The sequence below is a fragment of the Notechis scutatus genome, chromosome 4 (assembly GCF_049901735.1).
Source record: "Notechis scutatus isolate UNSWTSFEM ecotype Mainland chromosome 4, rNotScu1.2, whole genome shotgun sequence".
NCBI classification, from domain to species: Eukaryota; Metazoa; Chordata; class Lepidosauria; order Squamata; family Elapidae; genus Notechis; species Notechis scutatus.
In genome coordinates, this window is record NC_142012.1 from 62,788,233 (window position 1) to 62,808,309 (window position 20,077).

A 20,077-nucleotide genomic window follows, 5' to 3' on the forward strand; every position below is an offset into this window, starting at 1 on the left:
ACTCACTTTCCATTTTCCAGCAAGTAAGTGCACTAAGTTCAGTGAACATTATTCACCGAGGAGGAAAAAGAAGTGAGTTGGTTAAGTAAATTCAAATATGTCCATTTGAAAAGAAGTGAGACCTTGATCCATGAATTTGAAATACCATATCCCATAGTACATATAGAAAATATTTATTTGAAATCATGGAAATGGTTAGAAATCTCTATGCAAAACTATGAAAAATGTAACAGACTTTTCACTCTTATTTCAATATATTACTTTAGTAAATAAAAATTTATTTTTTTTAGTGGAAATTCAGACTTTTGCTTAGATATTTACATTTACACCACAATAACATGCAACTGACTTTTTAATTAATTATTGAGTCCTTGCACAATTAATGCAATTTATTGTATATTTAAACAGCTATTTTCCCATTTCTAAGTGAAAACAGGAAAATTATACTTGCTGCTGAGAACTACCTTATGCGCACAGAATTTTTGGAAGAATGGTAAAAGTTCACATAAGTTGCACACATTAGAAATACGGCAAGTTTTTTTGTATTGTGCTAATACAGAATGATTTAGATTCATACTAGTAGCCCATCTTACCAATCAATCCCCCTGTGGTAGTTATTTCTATTAAAGAACTGTACCTCCTCAAAGGTTTTGGGGCTGGGGGAGTTACTAATGATGGAAGGATGCATAATCAGGAACAAATATAAAGCCGTTGTGCCTGCAAAAAGAGTAACAGTCCAAGAGTTGAGATGAAACTTCTGCACTCTGTCAATCAGATCCTTATTTCATGTAGGGTTTAAACAGCTCCTTTAGCAAGCATCATCGCATTTACACTAGCAACTAAAACAAAGTAGAAAGCAAAACAAAGTATGAAGGCAAATATACGTGTCCCAGGATAAGGTTGCAAGATCCAATCTGGGTCTGTCCAGGGGTGGGATTCAAATTTTTTAACAACCGGTTCTGTGGGTTTAGCTAGGTGGGTGTGGCCATGTGACTGGGGTGGGCGTGGTTTTTTTGCAGCACAAACAACCGGTTCTGTGGGTGTAGCTAGGTGGGTGTGGCCATGTGACTGGGTGGGCATGGTTTTTTTGCAGCACAAACCACCCCCCATTTTGGGGGCCTTCTGGGCCTCAGGGAAGCCTCCTGGGGGGGTGTTTTTGCTCCTAGAAGACGTCCCTGGGACTCAGGAAGGACAAAAATGGAGCCTAGGGGAGCACGCAGCACCCCTCACGCTCCGTTTTGGGGCCTCCTGTGCTTTAGGGAAGCCTCCTCGGGGGACATTTTTGATCCCAGGAAGCTTCCCTGGGGCTCAGGAATGCAAAAAAATGGAGCGTGGGGTGTGTGTACTTTGCCCCCCCCCCCATTTTTTGCCTTCCTGGGCCTCAGGGAAGCCTCCTGGGCAAAGCAGTAAGACAGCAAGAGAATCCTGGCACAGCTGATCATAGGAACAGCTGATCGTTGGGAGGGGGAAAAAAAAGAAATACCTTAAAGAATGACTGGGCGAGGAAGAACGCAATCAGCGATGTCGGGCACGCGTGTGATGTTGTGCATGCGCGATAAGAACTGACTGGGAGGGGGGGGCGGGCGGAGAGGGGCAGGGCCAGCCAGTGGCACAATATGCCAGTTCTCCAAACTGTGTAGAATCATAACAACCGGTTCTATAGAACCAGTCCGAACCGGTAGAATCCCACCCCTGGGTCTGTCCTTGGGACCAGAGGTTATATGACCGACCCAGATTGGACCTTGCAAAACAAAGTATTTTAAAGCAAAATAAACATGTATAAAAAAAACTTTCTTTGACGAACAAAAGCAAGTTTCCTTTGACTAAGTTTTCTTTGACTTTTATTCAAGCAGCATCTGCATGGGAAAAGAAATCAAGATGCATTGCTTTAAGATTTTTTGTCTAAAAGGAAACAAAAGGATAACACTCAACCCTGGAAAGATGAAGCAGTTTGGCTTTTTTTGCCCTCCATCCCAGGTGCTGGAAATATGTTATCTTTGACTCTGGATGAGGTGCTCTTTCTGGTTCAGCTGGTGCAGAATTTGGAGGTCCTCCTAGACACCTAGGGGTGTCAAAATGGCGGCCCATGGACCGGATGTGTCACGTGCAGGCCACACCCACCTCAGCTCCACCAATGGGAAAAAGGTCACGAAATGTCATCAATGTGATACCGCAAGTTTGAAACCCATGTCCTAGACCATGGCTCTTGCTTAAAGAAGCGGGTGACAGTATGGCTGTGGTTTCAAAAACCATACCATGCATGCCACAGCCCAAAGAAGGCACGGCAAGAATCCACTGGAGTTTTATGTTCCATTACGGATCCATTGAGATTTTGCTGCTCCCAGCCCAATTTAAAAAATAACTGAAAAAGTCCAAACATTTTGGCTTCACATATCTTGGGAGATGGGAATTATGAAAAAGGTATAGACATATGATCCCGGGTCACATGCTTGTATTTTTGATTTAAACCCTATATAAAGTTTTTACCAGTTTTTTGTGGTCCAATAACCAGGAATTTTGGTAAACGATCACACGTTTTTTCTTTAGACCAGATATCTCTGTGTCGTTTGTCATCACAAGGATTCTAAATGGAGAGAAAAAACAATCTTATATTAATTTTTAGGGCTTTTTTGTCACTAATCTATATGACATGAATCACATGTTATACTGAAGAAAATACAGAAGCCAAATACATCTACCATAGTAAGCAATAAGTCTTAACTTATTAATCTATGAAAAATAAAAATGAATATTGCTATTAATCATATTATCCCTTTACAATTAAAATATGGGCTTATTTTATTATAATCTAACTATAATCCCTGCCTTATTTTTATTATGATAGTAGAATAATTTATCTTTCTCACATGATTATTCAGGAGTATGCCACTAAATTGCATGATACTTTCTTAATAATTAAGATATTAATTATTAAAATCTAATATTTAAAGCTTTGATTTAAGAACAGTTTTTGAGAGTTACAGAAAGATATATGCTATAGTGAGTTCTTCTGATATATCTGCCTTCTGTAAAGTGCACTTTTAGATATGTTACAACTTCCACTTTTGGCTAAGTCATCTAAGAGGAGCAATGTCAAAGTACCTGGAGTTTGCATAATTTAGAAGACTGAAATAACACTTTCCAATAGTTTCCTTTACTGCTATTAAAATCTTTCTTCCTGAAGATTTCCCTTGCTCAAAGACTTTGTGTAAGATAAATTGTTTCTTATTGTGATTAAGAAGGATTAAGCAGGGGTGGGATTCTACCGGTTCGCACCTATTCGCTAGAACCGGTTGTTAACATTCTAAGCAGTTCAGAGAACCGGTTGTTAGAAGAAATTACTGGCCTAATCCTGTAAGGAAGGCAGGAAGGAAACATTCTGCTGTTGCTTACAGAAACTGCCTCTGTTAACCCTTATGACATTCTTGGCAGGACTAGACTTCCTGTCTCAGGAACGTCTCTGGAGTTTTTTTCCCCTCCTTTGCTGGTACTTTGCTTGTGTGGAGTGACCATTCAAAGTTAAAATGGCACTGAAAAAAGTGACTTATGACCATTTTTCACACTTACGACTGTTGCAGCATCCCCACAGTCATGAGAGGCCAGGCGAGGAGATGCGTGCCTCGATGTGAGTGATATTGAGTTGGCCACACCCAGCCAGTCACATGACCACCAAGCCATGCCCACCAACTAAGCCACGTCCACAGAACCAGTTGTTAAAAAATTTGAATCCCACCCCTGGGACTAAGGGGTGACATGATAGCAGCATTCCAGTATTTGAGGTGCTGCCACAAAGAAGAGGGACTTCAACTTATCGTCCAAAGCACCAGAAAGCAAGACAAGAAACTAATCAAGGAGAGAAGCAATCTAGAATTAAGGAGAAACTTCCGAACTAGTGGAACAGCTTGTCTTCAGATGTTGTGGGTGGCTCCATCACTGGACGCTTTTAAGAAGAGACTGGACAGCCTCTTGTCTTAAATGGCCTAGGGCGGTGATGGCTAACCTTTTTGAAAGTGCATGCGTACATATACATGTGTGCCTGCACCCATAATGCAAGGCACGTGCGACCCTCCCACGCCCCCATGCCCCCTGCGCATGCATGCACAACCCCCCTGCACTCCCCCATCCCGAGCATGCGCACATGTCTCCCGCATGCACCCCACCCCCCCATGCATGAGTGGCAGATACTCAAAAATCAGCTGGCTGATGGGAGGCATGCACGCAGGCGCAGTGGAACTGAGCTGGGGCGACGGCTCACGTGCCCGCAGAGATGGCTCTGCATGCCACTTCCAGCACGCATGCCATAAGTTCGCCATCACGGGCAGGGGTGGGATCCGACAGGGTTAACTACCAGTTCGGTCATTTACAAGATTTGGTCATTTACGGTGTGCTTCCCTGCACGCTGCTGACATGTGCCTGTAAATCGTCATCAGCATGCTGTATGCAGAGAAGCAGCCTTTCAAAAAGCCCCTTTTTCCTGCTTTTTTAACTTGCACGGCAGCTGAAGTTGAAAAAGCAGGAAATAAAGGTCAGGTAAGAACCCGTGTGGATGGGTGGACAAAAACATCAGCAGACATAGAGGAAGAAGGTGGAGCCTCCTTGCTGACGGACCATAGATCACGACTCTCTGCGGCTATGGTCCATGCTCTTTCGTTGGAGAGCCCCGATTATTACAATTAGGGGCTCAAGCTGCCTTGGAGGGATGCGGAGTAAGGGGAAGCCGCAAGCCAGGTTGAGGGGAGCCGCATCTCCCCCCCTGGGCTTGATCTCCCCCCCTGAAGACGACTGCAGCGGTGCTTTAAAATGGCTACCCCGAAGAGGAGGACTCAGCTGGATTAAGATTTGTGCAGGAGGGAAGAAAGAGGTGGATAACATCTGAACCAGGACAACTAGGCAATACAACTAAACAAAAGTACCCCAGGATTAAGGTAACATGGAATTTTTAAGAAAAGTGAGCGGCGAAATTACAAAGGGATGGGGAAAAAAAAAATTTTTTTGACAGCTAAGCGGGGATTCGAACCGGGAAAGGAAGAAGCTGGAACTAAAGATTTAACTAAATTGGACTAAAATATTTTGGGAATAAACAGGCATAAAATAAAGCTGGACTTAAGATTGTCAAATAATAATAATAATAAAGTTTACAAATTGGAGACTGGACTGTGTTGGAATATTGAGGTGAAGACTTTGTATAATGGAGAGTGCCACCTTTTTTTTTTTTTTTAAAACAAGTTTTATTAAAAGTTTCAACAACAAACAAATCATTACATATTAAATCTTTCCTGTCTTTCTACAATAATTTCCCAATATTCTCATAAAACACAAACAAACACAAACAAACATAAAAATCTTTTAGTAAAGTACCTTGGCCCCAGTTACTCTCTTTGCATGGGCTAAAATAATAGCGCATATCACTCTTCACAATTCTATCTTATTTAATCCATCTTAATTAAATCATTAAATTTGTATCTTTTGCCCATTCATTATCCCTCTATCTCTTCTTATAATAAAAAGAATTTCTCCTGAAATCACTAATTAGAGTATGATGCCTTTCTATCCTCCCCCTAAGTTAGTAAAATTAACATTCAACATAACAAATACCCAATTTGGTTCTGCTTGGTACATTCTATCCACCAAAAATGTTTAAATACATTGTATCCTCCTTTCCTTCGATATTTTATTACATTTCAAAAATCAATCATTATTAAAAACTTCAACATTTTAATTTCTTATTAAATCTTAAACCATTCTAATTTACTATTTCAAATATAAATGTTACAATACCATCTTCTGTACCTTAGCAGAATCTTTCTTACAGAAATTTATATTTCATCCTTTGTCTCTAAAAAAATCCCTCTTCTCCCATCCAATTTTAAAGCTTTGAGGCTTTTCTCCGCCTTTCCCTTTCTTTCTTCCCCCACCAAATCTTCCTACCCCCTTCTTCTTCTAACCTCTGCCTTGCTGGGATCCCTTCTCTGTTGTGTTCCCTTTTTCTCTTGTTTGTTATCATTATATTTATTTTGCATCATATTTTTTTTCTTTCTCAAATGTTTTTTTTAGATCTTAAGTCCTTCATTTTCCTTGCTCTCTTCCTTCCTTCTTCCTTAGATAAGTTTTGGGATTCAATGAAGATGGCTGGCTTCTTCTCTTCCTTGTTGTTCTTCTTCCGTTTCCATCTGTTCCATTGTCTGTTGGTAATTGACCAGCGCCATTTCTAGAAATAGAAAAGCTTTTTCCATGCCATCTTTGCAGGCTGCTTTTGTTTGCTCATATTCATCCCTCAGGTCTTCAAAAAGGAAAGCCATTATAAATAAATCTTTTCTTTTCTTTATTCCTCTTCCTTCTTACACCAACCAAATATTCCGAGAGAAAGGCAAAACAATCCCAAAATCCACAATCCTCAATAAATCCAAGCAAGCCAAAATTCCCCTTCCTCTTCCAGGGTGGTATCAAACAAATAAAAAAAAAAAAGAGTCCAAGTCTATATTTTAAAGCCTTATTAAGATTATATTTCTGTCCTCAAGTCTTCAAGGCATCTCCTCCAACAAGATCCAAATTTATATATTTTCTTTATCCTCTCCCTTCCGGCTTAATTCCGTCGGGAGGGAGAGTAAACTTTCCCTTCAGCACCTCAAAATAGCCGCTTTTTTTTTCTCTTGTGGAAAAAAATCATCAAAAAACCATCTTTTCCAGGAATTAAATTAGATAAATCTCAAAGCCCTGGGTCAACCAAGAAGAACTTTCACTTTCAATAACTTTCTCTTCTTCCTCCTGCGCATACTTGCCCGGCTGTCAACTTCTTTGTGGCGGCCATTACGGACCGCCGCTGCACCGTCCTGGTAAAAGGGGTTCTGCCGGCCAGGAGGGGGTCTGCAACACCCCAAACCCTTCCTCCGGATCCCCTTACCTTCAGCTACCCCTGCAGGGCAGCCTTGCTCCGCACCCGTCCGGTCGGAGCCCCAAAACGGCTAGCGCGGCAGGATCGCAAGAGTCGCGAATCCCTACCGCGCGAAGCCGACAACCGGAAAATCCCCGAGAGTGCCACCTTTTGACAAAAAGTTGAGCTCAAACAAAAGGGAAAGCATCCTGTTTCTGAATGAACTCGTGTGGATATAACATTAAAGAAATATTGAAACAAAGTAAGAATCTTAGAAAGTGAAAGCAGAACCAGAATAAAGAAAAAAGCAAGCAAAGACTGACTGTGGGATTGATTGATGTTTTTGGTATAGACCCTGGGCTGGAACAATTGAGAACTTTAGAAAACTGAAAGAAGAAAGAAGGAAAGTAAAAGTTTTTTTTTTTTTTTTGTGGACCTTAACGATCATAAAATATAAGAGTGTGTAATGATGATATCTCTTCGGGAATTAAAAATGGAACTTATAAATATGAGAGAATTACTACAGGAAAGAGGCGAATCACTTTGCTCTGTGTTAGAAAAAATGGAAATGGCGATTGAAGAACAAGAAGAAAGAGCTTCAGAGGAGGAGGAGTCGATTCAAGGAGAAGACATTTTAAAGAGACAATTAACACAAAGAACACTACAAAGAAGTGGGGAAAGAAGGAAGGTTAAAAAGTTGAAATTTAAGAAGGCAATCAAAAGGGGGAATACCTGTGAAGTCAGGAAAGGCAGAAAGACCCAGCAGAAAAGGGGAAAGGAAGATATTAAGAAAGAGAGGGATATAAACTGGAATGAGAAAAGATATGGGGAAAAGAGGGGGAGGAGAAGCAGTAAGAAACAGGTGCATGAAATAAAGAAATACGGAAATAGTAAAATGTTGAAAAATTGTTTTTTCAGAGATAATGGTTGATGAATTAAAAAGGGGATTCTGCAGGGTAACAAGGGGTAATAAGAATATTTCTGCAATTAAAAATATTTAGAAAACAGGGTAATATAGATACCGATAACTCTTATTAAAAATCAAGGGGGGGAAATATGCTGCGGAATCCAAATGAAAAGATGGAATGATTATTATTGTAACTTCTTAAAAATAATGGTTTATTGGGAATCAAGATGAGGAATAAAGGTATATTTTAATCATTGAGGTGTCACACTCAAAACAGTAAAAGGGGGGAAACCTATATTTGTTTTTTGTTTTTTAGTGTTAAAATTTGTATTAATCTAGAATTTATAAAAAGAATGTGTAATGGAAAGGGAATATGACAGACTAAAGAACCAACTAAATTAATAAGTTAATATAGACTATTAAAAGCAAGGAGAGACATTGGTAACTTTTTTTATTATTATCATTATCATTATCATTATTAGGCAAACACATATTGTTTATCTTTATTTTTAAAATAAATATTAAAGGATTATATTTGAAATAATTGAAATGAAACAAAAAGATGTTTCGATTGAGATTAATGAAAGAGGCTAGAATTAATGTGTTTGTTTCTCTCCTTACTGAAAATTTGGAATGGAAAAGGTAATAATAGAATTAAGTATGCATATATCAATGTATAATTGCTGTCATATTTGTATGTAAAGGTGATGACCCGGAAATATGTTGTCCACTAAAAAGAGATTTTTGTTTTTAATGTGAAAAACTGAATAAAATTTGTTTAAAAAAAAACAAAACATCAGCAGACATAGAACCGGTTCTATGTCTGCTGCTCTTCAGAGCTACCGGTTCTACAGAGGTGGACAGAACCGGTAGAAACCCACCCCTGATCACGGGCCCAGGGCCTCCTACTTTAGCAGAAGGTTGGATTAGATCTCTTCCAGTTCTATTCTGGTTGATTGATATAACCATAGAATACTATTTCATTTTTTCATATTACGTTTTCAGTATTATTACTATTCATATTGATGTAGTCAAAATTTGTAGTCAGGCACCTTATTCTTCATCATGCACATATTACATCCTTTACATCAGTAAGATTTGATTACTTATGTTAAATTTAAAATTAACAGCAGGTAAAATGACAGGACTCTTGCACTGCGTGTCTTACCTGCCATAGTGGATCCTTTTGTTCTGGAAATAGTTCAAAGTATTTGTGAGCCAGCTGAAGTGGAGGTAGAGTCTGCAACTTCAGGTTAGTCCAACTTTGAACAAAATTGGCCAGATTGACAAAGGTGTATAAACCCAATCGGTCATTGCCATAATTAGACAGGTGAGTCATAAAAATACTGATCTTAAAGACAAAAGGCACATTTAATTATATCACTAGATGGCAGTAAAGCAACAGGAAAAATTTGGTTGCTTTTTAAACTGAGCTCCATAAGAATAAGGCATTAGGCTTTTTCCTATTACTTAACACTTACAAGTATTGGTGATCAATCAGTTCAAATATCATGGATGGTATTATTTTTCTTATTATCTGAAGTAGCCCAAAAGGATGCACAACAAATATTAAAAATAATATTCAATAAGCATAAGTTCAAATAATAAACTAAATAATAAAAACGTGAGTAATTAAGAATTCATTTTAAAGGAAGTCTAATTCTTCCAAGAGGCATCTGAACAAGAATATTTTAAGCTGTTATTTAAAATGGGACAGTATGGAAAGCCAACTATTATCTCATCCATAAAATAAGTTTTACTCTGAAATCTGCAAGCCATTTAATCATTTTTGATCAGAAGTTGATACAACTGATCATAACACAAGCATTGGCAGCAGGGAATGAAAGTCATTTATTATTATTATTATTATTATTATTATTATTATTATTATTATTATTATTATTATTAATCATTATCTTTTATCCATTAAACATGAAACTCAGTCAACTGAACATTTAAAAATGTATAATTATTATTGTTGTTATTGACATATCATGAATCATCAATATCTCTAATTGTTAACATTAGAGCAAGAATAAAACCAATGCATTTAATGTAGTTAAAATAACAAAACTAATACAACTAAATAAAACAATTTATTCATCAAAATGAACTAACAATAAAGCCGATTCAAAAAGACATTGGCCCCCTCAATTTTTTTAAGGAAATGCTCTCCAAAGAACTGGGCAGCAAAACAAACAGATTAAGCCAACCAATATAAACCTAAGATTTTTCTTTGTTTTGCTCTGTAGTTCTTGTTCTCAGTGTTTTTCAAAATAGGGAGTCTTAAGATGTGTGGACTTCAACTCTCATAATTTTGGAGTAAACTTTGGAGCTTTGGAGTAAATTATTTATTATTCTCTAATGATGAAAGACACAATTCCTCAACCGAATGCCAAACTTATAATTATGTTGAGAAGGAAGAATTTTCTTTTTAGGCAAGAAATCTTCTTCCACATATATTACATTTTCATTTTTTTAAAAATTAGTCCTTAAACCATAAGCAGACAAAAAACTGAACTGTTATTTTTGAAGGTACTAGACAGGAAAATTTCCCTGGAATATAAACTTGATTTTTTTACAGCCACTTTTAGTTCCTTAATATGGGCCTAAAACTAATGTGGAAGATTATTCATCAGGCCTTTGGATTCTAAAGCAACATAACAAGAAGTATGAAAAATATATAATTGCCTGGATTTTATAATTGAACATTGCAAATTAATAAAGATAGATTGGATGATACTAATTTCTTTTATACTGCATTCAGAGTTGTGAAACATTGGTAGTAATAATTCCCTTTTTAAAAATAAGTCCCACCACTAATTAATTGAAATAAGTCAGTTATAGCAGACTGTGGAGAAACAAAGTTAAATTGGCCTTAAGCTATTCTCAAGTTGTTCAACATCTTCCTGACATATTTTTTTGTCCTGAGACTAATTGTGGCATTAAAGTCACATCACATTTTGCCTAATGTGCACAAAGAACAGAAGTAATATCATATAACCCTGCAAGGTATTTTTTTTTTAAAGTGAAATAATTCATGTTTAAAGAGTCATTCATGGGCTGGAAGAAAAAATCCATTCAATTAAATATAACAAAGTTATTTTAGATGCAGAACAAATGTTTACAGGCCACAGGAGTATGTTTAACTTTCAGACCATCTATTTTCCAATTAATTTGGCATTGTGTACACTTTGTAGGGTCTCTGATTTTCCCATCCTATTACTCAAAAGAGTTCAATGTTAGGTATTCAGAGACTTTGCAACAGCTGCTCTTGCTCTATTAGACTTACAAAGTGACAGAATAATGAATTAGTCTTCTAGCTATGCTTGAATATATTTGCCTAAATTGGTGACAGGAATTCATTTTTTAAAAATGGATAACAGAAAACACTGCACTCGATCCCTGAGGATAAAAGGGAGCTGTTTGCGAAAGCATTCCTTACTCACAGCTCTATGGTTCACAACTATTGGATATATCTAACGATAAACAGATATAGGTAATCCCTTTCACAAAAGTTACCCTGATACAAACAAGTCTTATAAGAAAACATACAAATATTTTTAAGGATGGAGCAACAATTGCTTTTTAAAATACTGAAAGCTCTTTATGGACTTTTTTTTTTTTTTTTTTTTGCTGAAAATGGATAAAAATGAATTGGTGATTTTGGGATTTATTGATCAAAGGCAATCCTTTTCTTTGTGGGAAGAAGGAAACCATGATATTTAATTTGGGAGGCTGGAAATGGTCATTACCATGTTTGTAACTGCTGCAATGAACATAGGAAATTGCATGTTTAGATGTATTTCTCTCTCTCTCTCTCTCACACACACACTTTTTTGATTCTTTCATATATATTTTTCTTTTTTCAACTTTTTCCTTTATGCTCCCTAGTTTTCTAATGTAAAATTTTAATAAAATTATATTAAAAACATGTATTTTTAAAGGTTGTTTTCAATCCAGGCCCTCCAAACAACAGAACTGTGCAAATCCTAATATGGGTACGAGGCTTATAGGTAGATAGAGACACAACAGATGCCAACTGAAGAGTTGCTATCTAAGAGCCAAAGAGTAGGACTGGATTGTCAATTTTCTCCTATAATAAATTGATGGTGCTCTTGTCATGGCTCACCAGAGATCAAAGAGACAAAAAAGAACAAGAGTGCCTTAAAATCATATACAAATTTATGCAGTGGTAATGTCCTATCCTTCCCATAGGATCCAGTAATTTGGAACAATGACAGTGGCAATCTTTATCATATTCTGAGGCAATGATGATGATAATAATAATGTTTTAATATGTAGACTTTATTATTAAACATAGCAAATTTCATTATGATTTATAACACCCACACATAGCACTTACAACCAGTGGTGGGATTCAATTTTTTTTTACTACCAGTTCTTTGGGTGTGGCTTGGTGAGCGTGGCACGACTTGGTGGGCGTAGCTTAGTGGGCGTGGCAGGGGAAGGATACTGTAAAATCCCCATTCCCTCCCCACCCCACTAACCTGCTTTCCAGCTTCATTCTCCTGTGCAGGGCAACAAAAGAAGACCCAGCCAATCAGCTGGGACTCGGGAGGCAGAGAATAGAGGGGGGGCGGAGCCAGTCAGAGGTGGTATTTGTCGGTTCTCCAAACTACTCAAAATTTCAGTTCTCCAGAACTGCTCAGAACCTGCTGAATACCACCTCTGCTTACAACAGGTATAATATGACAATATGTATAATATAGTACCCACAGTAACTATAAACATTAAAATGGCCATGGTTAAAGCTGAAACCACTTCAGTTAAAGTCACGCCTTAACCTGTCATTCTAAATTAATACTTCACAGTGGAATACACAACCTGACATGAATAACATATCAGCAAAACCAAGTTCAAATCCCAAAGGCCCTTTGAAATAATTTGTCTTTTTTGCATTCTAAAAGGACAATGATGGAAGATGGGGAGAATCTAATAACTACAAGGAGGCTTTTGTACAATGTTGATGCTACAACAGAAAAATATCCTACTTTTTGTCTCAGGTCCTTATATCACAGAAATTTCCTCTAATGTATCCATTGGATGTGTTCATTCTGACTGAAGAAGATGGTCCTCAAGGTTGCTTGAGGTGAAATTACATTTTAGGTCAAAACAAGAACTTGTGAATTGTAGTCACAAGCTTATCAGTGATCCATATATGGCATGGGTATCAAACTCCCTGTGTCACGTTGATGTCATGTGACGTATCAACAGTTTTTTGCCTTCACAGAGCTGGGGTGGGTGTGGCCTACGCATGATGCATCTGGCCCGTCAGCCGTCAGTTTGATACCCCTGATATATGGGCTTGAGCACTTATGTAATATGCTCCTGGCACTTGTCAGCTCTCAACTATCAGGTTTTTCCACTTGTGTCAATTGTGGGTTCCAGGGTTTTTTTAGAGCAACCCAGGTCAGGGTTTTTTTAGAGCAACCCAGAGCAATCCTGGTTGATAAAGAACCCTGGAAATCTCCATGAACTCCTCAAAAGGATAGATTGGATAGATTGGATACCAAATGGCAACAACAATTGAGAAAGAACCTGTTAAGAAGGGCCCTGTTTAAGAGTCAAAAAGCACCTCTCTTGCAATAAAAGGCATTAATCACTTCTTGGATCTCATCCCTAATCCCCATCTATGAAGCTAAGTGGAACATGGATGCCACCTGGAGTGACAGAATTTCTATTAACTCTGCAATATATTTCCCTTTCTACCATATCTGTCCATGCAGATTCAAGGATAAGACAAATCTAATTACTTTTATCAGCAAAGTATCCTGCAATTTGGTCACATAATGCCAGGGGTGGAGATTTATTTGCTAATCTCTCTCTTGAGAGAAGTCCACAAACCTTAACAAGGCTGCTAGCTGACACCTGTCAATGCGGTAAAAAAATAATTAATTGCACATGCTTTATCATCGTGATCTAGCCCTGAACATACAGGAACAGAGTAAGAAGCCACACTGACTGTTGTATCTAGGGAATGAGTTTCAGGAAGTAATGTGGTAGTAAAATTTTAATAGGCAGCATATTCCAGTGCCTCAGGCCTCATCAATAGTGCTGATCCATTTTGCTGTCATGCTGTGCCATTAGATGCCAAACAGCTGATCAGACACTAGATATTGTGCTCAGATGCCTTGCAACATGCCAGGCAAATGTAACAATCAACTGTTGTGAGGTGCGTAAGCTGATCCCAGAAATATATGCAAAGAAAAGAATAACGGGCCTTACAGATTTAGAGAAGCTGCCTGAATATATATATATATGTATACAAGAGTGGGCTGCTGGGGGTTTCCAGGGGTTCAGGAGCTAAGATTCTGCACAGTTTGAAGAACCTCCAAATCCCACTCCTGGCTAGCCTCGCCCACCCCTCCCCTCCCCGGAGTCCCCACATGGCCTGTTTTGGATGCAGGTAAGTGCAGAGTGCACATGGAGGCTTAGGAAGGGCGAAAACAGGGCCTCCCGGAAGTTCAGGAAGGCCGGAAATGGACCTGTTTTCGACTTCCAGAGAATCTCCAGAGCCCGAGGAGGCCATTGTTGCCCTCCTGGAGGCTCAAGGAAAGCCTCCGGAGCCCGGGGAGCGCAAACCCTCCCAGGGTACAGGAAGCCAACTAGGCCACACCCACCATGGCCACACCCACCCACCAACTACAGTTGCTAAAAATTTTGAAGTTCACCCCTGTATATATATATACATATATATGGATCTTTGGTTATTCGGGTTTTCTCCCGCGTAAAATTGGAAGTATCTAGGCGACGTTTTGATGAAGTCTCATTCATCATCTTCAGGCTTGTGTCTTCGGTTTTGTGCTTACTCCAAGAAGATGATGAATGAGACTTCATCGAAACGTCGCCTAGATACTTCCAATTTTACGCGGGAGAAAACCCGAATAACCAAAGATCCACATACAAATACCCGCGAAAACCTATATACACACAAGCACAAAGCGAAAGCACCAGCCTGAAGTTTCTTTCCCTGGGCCATCCGAACCGCAAATAAACACAAGTCACTACCTTATTAAGATGTGAAAAGATGTAAAATCTCAATACCCCATTCAGATGTATAACAACATATTACAGTACAATCCATCTCTTGTGTATTATACTCGGCTAAGAGTTACAGTCAGTGTTGGATGTATATTTTGTGTATATTCGTAGATATTGTACTCTCAAATTGCAAATGGAGACGTGGGCACTCTATTTTTCTTATCTTCATTTGTAAGTGCTTTGGTTTTATTAATTTGCGAGCAGTTGCTGGGGTGCATCCACAGTTTCGTTATACTTGTACAATGACAATAAAGTTCTTCTTCTTCTTCTATTCTAAAAAAAGAAAGAAAAAAAGATGGCGAGTGGGACCTCATCGAAACGTCGCCAAGATTCTCTCAATCTTACATGGGAAAAGACCCGAACACACTAAGACCTGCATATGTATATGCTGTATATACATACAGTAGGGAGGGGGCTTAGGAAGAAGAAATAGTACAGAAGAATTCAAATTTTTTGGGGGAAAAAATAGAAAGATTGGTAGTGGGTGCCTGAAAAGAAGAAGTGAAGATACTGGCTAGGAGCTCAGAGATTACTAGTATTGGAAGACTGAAGACTAGAAAATCAAATTGGCATTATAGAAAAGCTTAATCACGCTTCTAAATGATTTTGGAAGTGTGCAGGTGCAATAAAAACATATGGAAAAATCTCCAACTTACCAAGCTTGTTACCGAAATCTATTAAAATCAAAAGCAAAGGTAAGAGAGTCACGGGTATGCAGGAGCAATGAAAAGACCACGTAAGGAAGACAATAGGGACAGGAGGAAGTCTAATTTATCAGATTGATTCAGGTTGGTGCACAAATCTAGACTCCCGACCTACATGTGGCAAAAAACTTGAAAGAACATCACTGGTCATTTAAGCCTGGTCGTACGACTGTATCTAAATTCCTATTGGAATTATAAAAGTTAAAAGCACTCCAGTATAAATTGGGGTTGGAGTTATTATTGTAAGTTATTTATACTTGATAATCTTATATTTAAATGACAATGTGAATCTAAACAAAATGCACACCGAGTCGGTGTTTTTGATATTACTAAGTCCCAAATGAATCCATCTTAAAAATCCAGTCTTGAATCTAATATTCAGCACTCAGAAAAGCATGACATCTTTAAAAGATTCCAATTGCAATAATTCATAACTTGAAATTTATGGAACAGATGCCTAATAAGATTAAAAATATTTCATGTATATCCTTCAGGCATGAGGCCAGGACAAGAAGCAATGGATGGAAACTAATCAAGGAGAGAAGCAATCAAGAACTAAGGAGAAATTTCCTAACAGTTTAGAACAAGAAGTTGTGGATACTACAACACTGGTAGTTTTTAAGAAGAGATTGGGCAACCGTTTGACTGAAATGGTATAGGATTTCCAGACTAGAAAACTTCCAGTCTCTTCCAAACTCTGTTACTCTATTATCCTAAAATATCTTCTTATGGGGATGTCACATCTAAGTTTGGCAATACATCTTTAATCTCTAAACACTTAATTCAAATTTTCTGTTTTTTGTTTGACTTGGAGGAAAACTCACAGAGACAAAAAAATCTTGATGAGACCAAAATGGACTGTCATCCAAAAGAGCTAATTGTCTGGCCACTGAAGTCTAAATATATCAGGAAAGTTGATATTTTTCCAAGACTTCTTCCTGCCTTTCAAATTAACCAATACTTAATGGGTCTCTTAGGGGTCCTGGATGGTTGTGAGTTGTTTACATAGTAGACATTTCTAACCTGGGAGTCAATGGTTAGAACCTTATGACTGAGCTGTGAATTAGCTTCCTGAAGTAAGCAGGGATGATGATTAAAATAATTTTTCCTATCTGTTTCCCTATTTTAAATCCTGCTGCTTCGTAAATTGGCATGCTGAAGTCCAGCTTATCTAGAGGACACTAGACTGATAAAGGGTGAAATAAAGGTTTTCTGTAGGCATAGTTTTTAGTCTGAAATTGCTTATCTGATTGTTGTCTGAACCATTGATATTCAGATATAGGAATGCATTCTACCAGCATTCATATGCAGTACAGAAAGGCATTTCAAATATTTTCATTGCAGTAGTTTGCCAACTGTTATAAATTTACAGATAAAACATAGGCATGAAAAATGATGACAACTTTTTTTTCCAGTATCTACACAAAAATATTTAGCAAAAGATTCCAAGGACAACAGAATGGCGGTGTCTTCGGTTAGGTTACTGTGATAAATTACTATTGAGATTAAGGCATGTAAACTGTTTTGCAGGAACAAATTATTGTTTAGAAACGGCTATATTTGACTGCTTGCTATTTTGAGTAGAAACCAACTCTGGCTAGAAAGCATTGGCATCTAAATCAAAGCAGAATAGATACATGCATGCAAAAATACTACCCGTGTATTTACACTTTTTTTATTAACCTCAGCAGTAATTGCAAATAGGTTATTATTAACTTCATTTCAAATTTCCATCCAAACTTTCTTGAGGATTAAAATGAAGGCAGTGACAGAACTAAGTATGTCAGAAACATTGTATAATTATATAATAAATCCAAATACTTTATGAACATACGTTATTCAAAAAGTTAGATTTGACAAAAGGAAATACTATCTGGATCTCACATTTTATTTTTTAGATAATTTAATGTTTGTTATTAAGTTGAAACCTTACTAAAATGATCTTTATGCTGTGAAAACATAAATCATTGTTTTAAAAAACATCATTGTTTTAAAAAATATTCCTTTGCTTATAGGTTTTGAGGGAGATGTTTAATATGGATTACTTGTGCAGCAAACATTTTGAATCAACAAGTTGAAGATTCTACACAGCCTCTGGATGTACATTTCTTAAGTTAGACATTATCCTCAATGCTTTCAGCCTGGTCACTTCCTTGAGTCATGGTCTTTTACATCAATAGATTAACTATGTACAAGACTTTTAGCATTGCTGGAGCTTAAATATACAGAATGACCTGTGTAATTTTTAATTTCTAATAAATGTAACAAAATTATTATAGCAACTGTTCCGCTGTGCAAAAAAGTTCACACTCTTAAATTCCTTCCATTCTAGAAATGAAATGGACCAAGGAAGAAAGCAGTAAGAGCAGAGGACAAATGCTTAACACAGAGAATACTAGCAGTGGATCCACAAGGAAGGCTAATCACAGAAAACCTGCAGTGGTATCAAAATTACTTGAAAAGAAAGAAATACCACAATGGTAGTCAGCATTTCCTGAAGTAGTAAGATATGAAATATATTGTCAACTGTCATGTCCAAAGTAAAGCAAAGTAGGTAGTGTTCATTACTCATTTCTGGTCCCTCAAATATTGGTTGATTTCTATGATAACACCCGAGTCCTTCTCTTCGTTATACTACACATATCTAGTTCCCACAAACGTTCATCATACACTTTAGCTTCCAGTTCCCAAATCATCTTTGTTGCTCTTCTCTCCATACTTACTAGAGTTTCAACATCTTTTTTGTATCATAGTGACCAGAAATGGATATCGTATTCCAAGTGTGGTCTTACTAGTGCAGTATAAAGTGGTACTAACACTTCATGTGATCTTGATTCTATCTCTCTCTTGATATAGCCTAGGATTGCATTGGCTTTTTTGGCAGTTTCAACACACTGCTGATTCATGGTTAAGTAGTTGTCCACTGGGACACCTAGATCCTTCTCATACTTACTGCTGTTGAGCCAGGAACTATCTAATACAAACACATACACATTTGGTTTTTCTTGTCCAAGTGTAAATCCTTACTTTTCCCACCATTGAATTGCATTTTGTTGGATTAGATGTATCAAGGTGGTGGTGGTAAGTAGCAGGGAGAAAGAGGAACTGCTTAATTCATTCGTTGCATCTGTCTTTACACAAAAGGAGAGAATAGTTCAAACTATCAAAAGCAGTGCACTCACTGTTTCCTTGACTTGTTTTTTGTTTTTATATGTTGAAATAAATTTTTAATTATTAATTTTTGACACTTGTTGCAATTCTTAGTTCATTTTGAGCCTGACTTTGTCTTTGCGGAAGGCTATTTATCGGTATTCTGTTTTAGTTATGTATCCCTCTTTCCATTTTTAATATGTGTTGGTTTTGTATCTGTTTATCAAGAGTTGATTATGCAACATTCTGGTTTCAGCTGAAGTCTCTTATTTTTCTATCTCTCTGTTATTGTGCTAGACTGGGCTTTTATAATCTCATTCTTTAGAGTTTCCCATGTGTCTTGAGCTGTTTTTCCCTTTAAGTTTTCCATCCATGGAATCCTTCGTAAGCTCTAAATCTATTGAAATCAGCTTACTTAAAATCTAAGATATTTGTTTGACTTTGTTCTATTACTTGCACCTGCATAATGTTGAATTCCAATATGACATGGTCACTGTCCACCAACTTCAATCTCCTCTGTCATTTCATTCCTGTTAGTAAGCATTAAGTCTGATATAGTGGTCTTTCTCATTCCGTCCTCTACCTTTTAGACAACAAAGTTGTCTGCCAGATTCATCAGGAACCTGTTGGATCTTCCACTTGGTGCAGAGTATGTCTGCCAGTTGATGTCAGGGTAGTTAAAGTCTCCCATTATTATTGTAGTCTATGTCAGCTGTCACCTTATGCCTGCTGTGCTTGGCTGTTATGCGGTGATAGATGACCATGAACTGTGGGGAGAGGAGATGAGGAGGGGGATGGTTGGGGAATTGAAAGTAGAGACTATCTCCTCGACATGCTGCTCCAGGGTCACCCAGCTGGAAGGTATATCACATACCAAACTGACCTTGGATTGTTATGAAAACATCTTGCATGGACTTAATTGGTTACAGTAGGGTGGGCAGCGAGGGACAGTAAGGGAAAGTAGAAGTTAGGAATTTGGGTGCGCAATTCTCAATTTCCGGCTATGCAATACTGCAATACACTTGGCCTCTAATAAAACTATATCTTTCTCAATAAATGGAGCCAAGGATTGTTTCTATTTAGAGGTTTAGGTTGTGGCCAGTCTGGCACTGTGCTTCCTGCTTACCCAAACCTTGTTCCAAATAAACAAACACCAAACGGAGATAAAAGCAAAACCTTTTCATGCTTCTCTGCAAATTCTGTTAATTCACGGTTAAAAGGCTATTAAAACTAATTGTCTCTGGTAAGAACGAGCCTTGCTAAGGTTGTGCAAGGCTGCCAAAAGCACTAGATTAAATTGCCAAGAAATATTCCAAACAAAAAGTCTTCAAACACAAACCAAAATAGTCTGAATTTCCACAAGGCTTGTAGTGCAAGAAC

General features: G+C 37.7%; 1 protein-coding gene across 4 annotated transcripts in view; it reads right to left on the minus strand.

Moving 5' to 3' along the window:
- Window positions 1-20,077, minus strand: part of LOC113417978 (bifunctional heparan sulfate N-deacetylase/N-sulfotransferase 3) — a 77,758-nt gene that overhangs the window by 9,699 nt on the left and 47,982 nt on the right. For all 4 annotated transcript variants that reach the window (XM_087963635.1, XM_087963633.1, XM_026676602.2 and 1 more), the window contains exons 7-9: window positions 8,947-9,129; window positions 2,488-2,584; window positions 594-717 (exon numbers count right to left, since the gene is read on the minus strand). In XM_087963635.1, coding sequence (XP_087819761.1) covers window positions 594-717; window positions 2,488-2,584; window positions 8,947-9,129 — 404 coding nt within the window. The remainder of the gene's footprint in view (window positions 1-593; window positions 718-2,487; window positions 2,585-8,946; window positions 9,130-20,077) is intronic.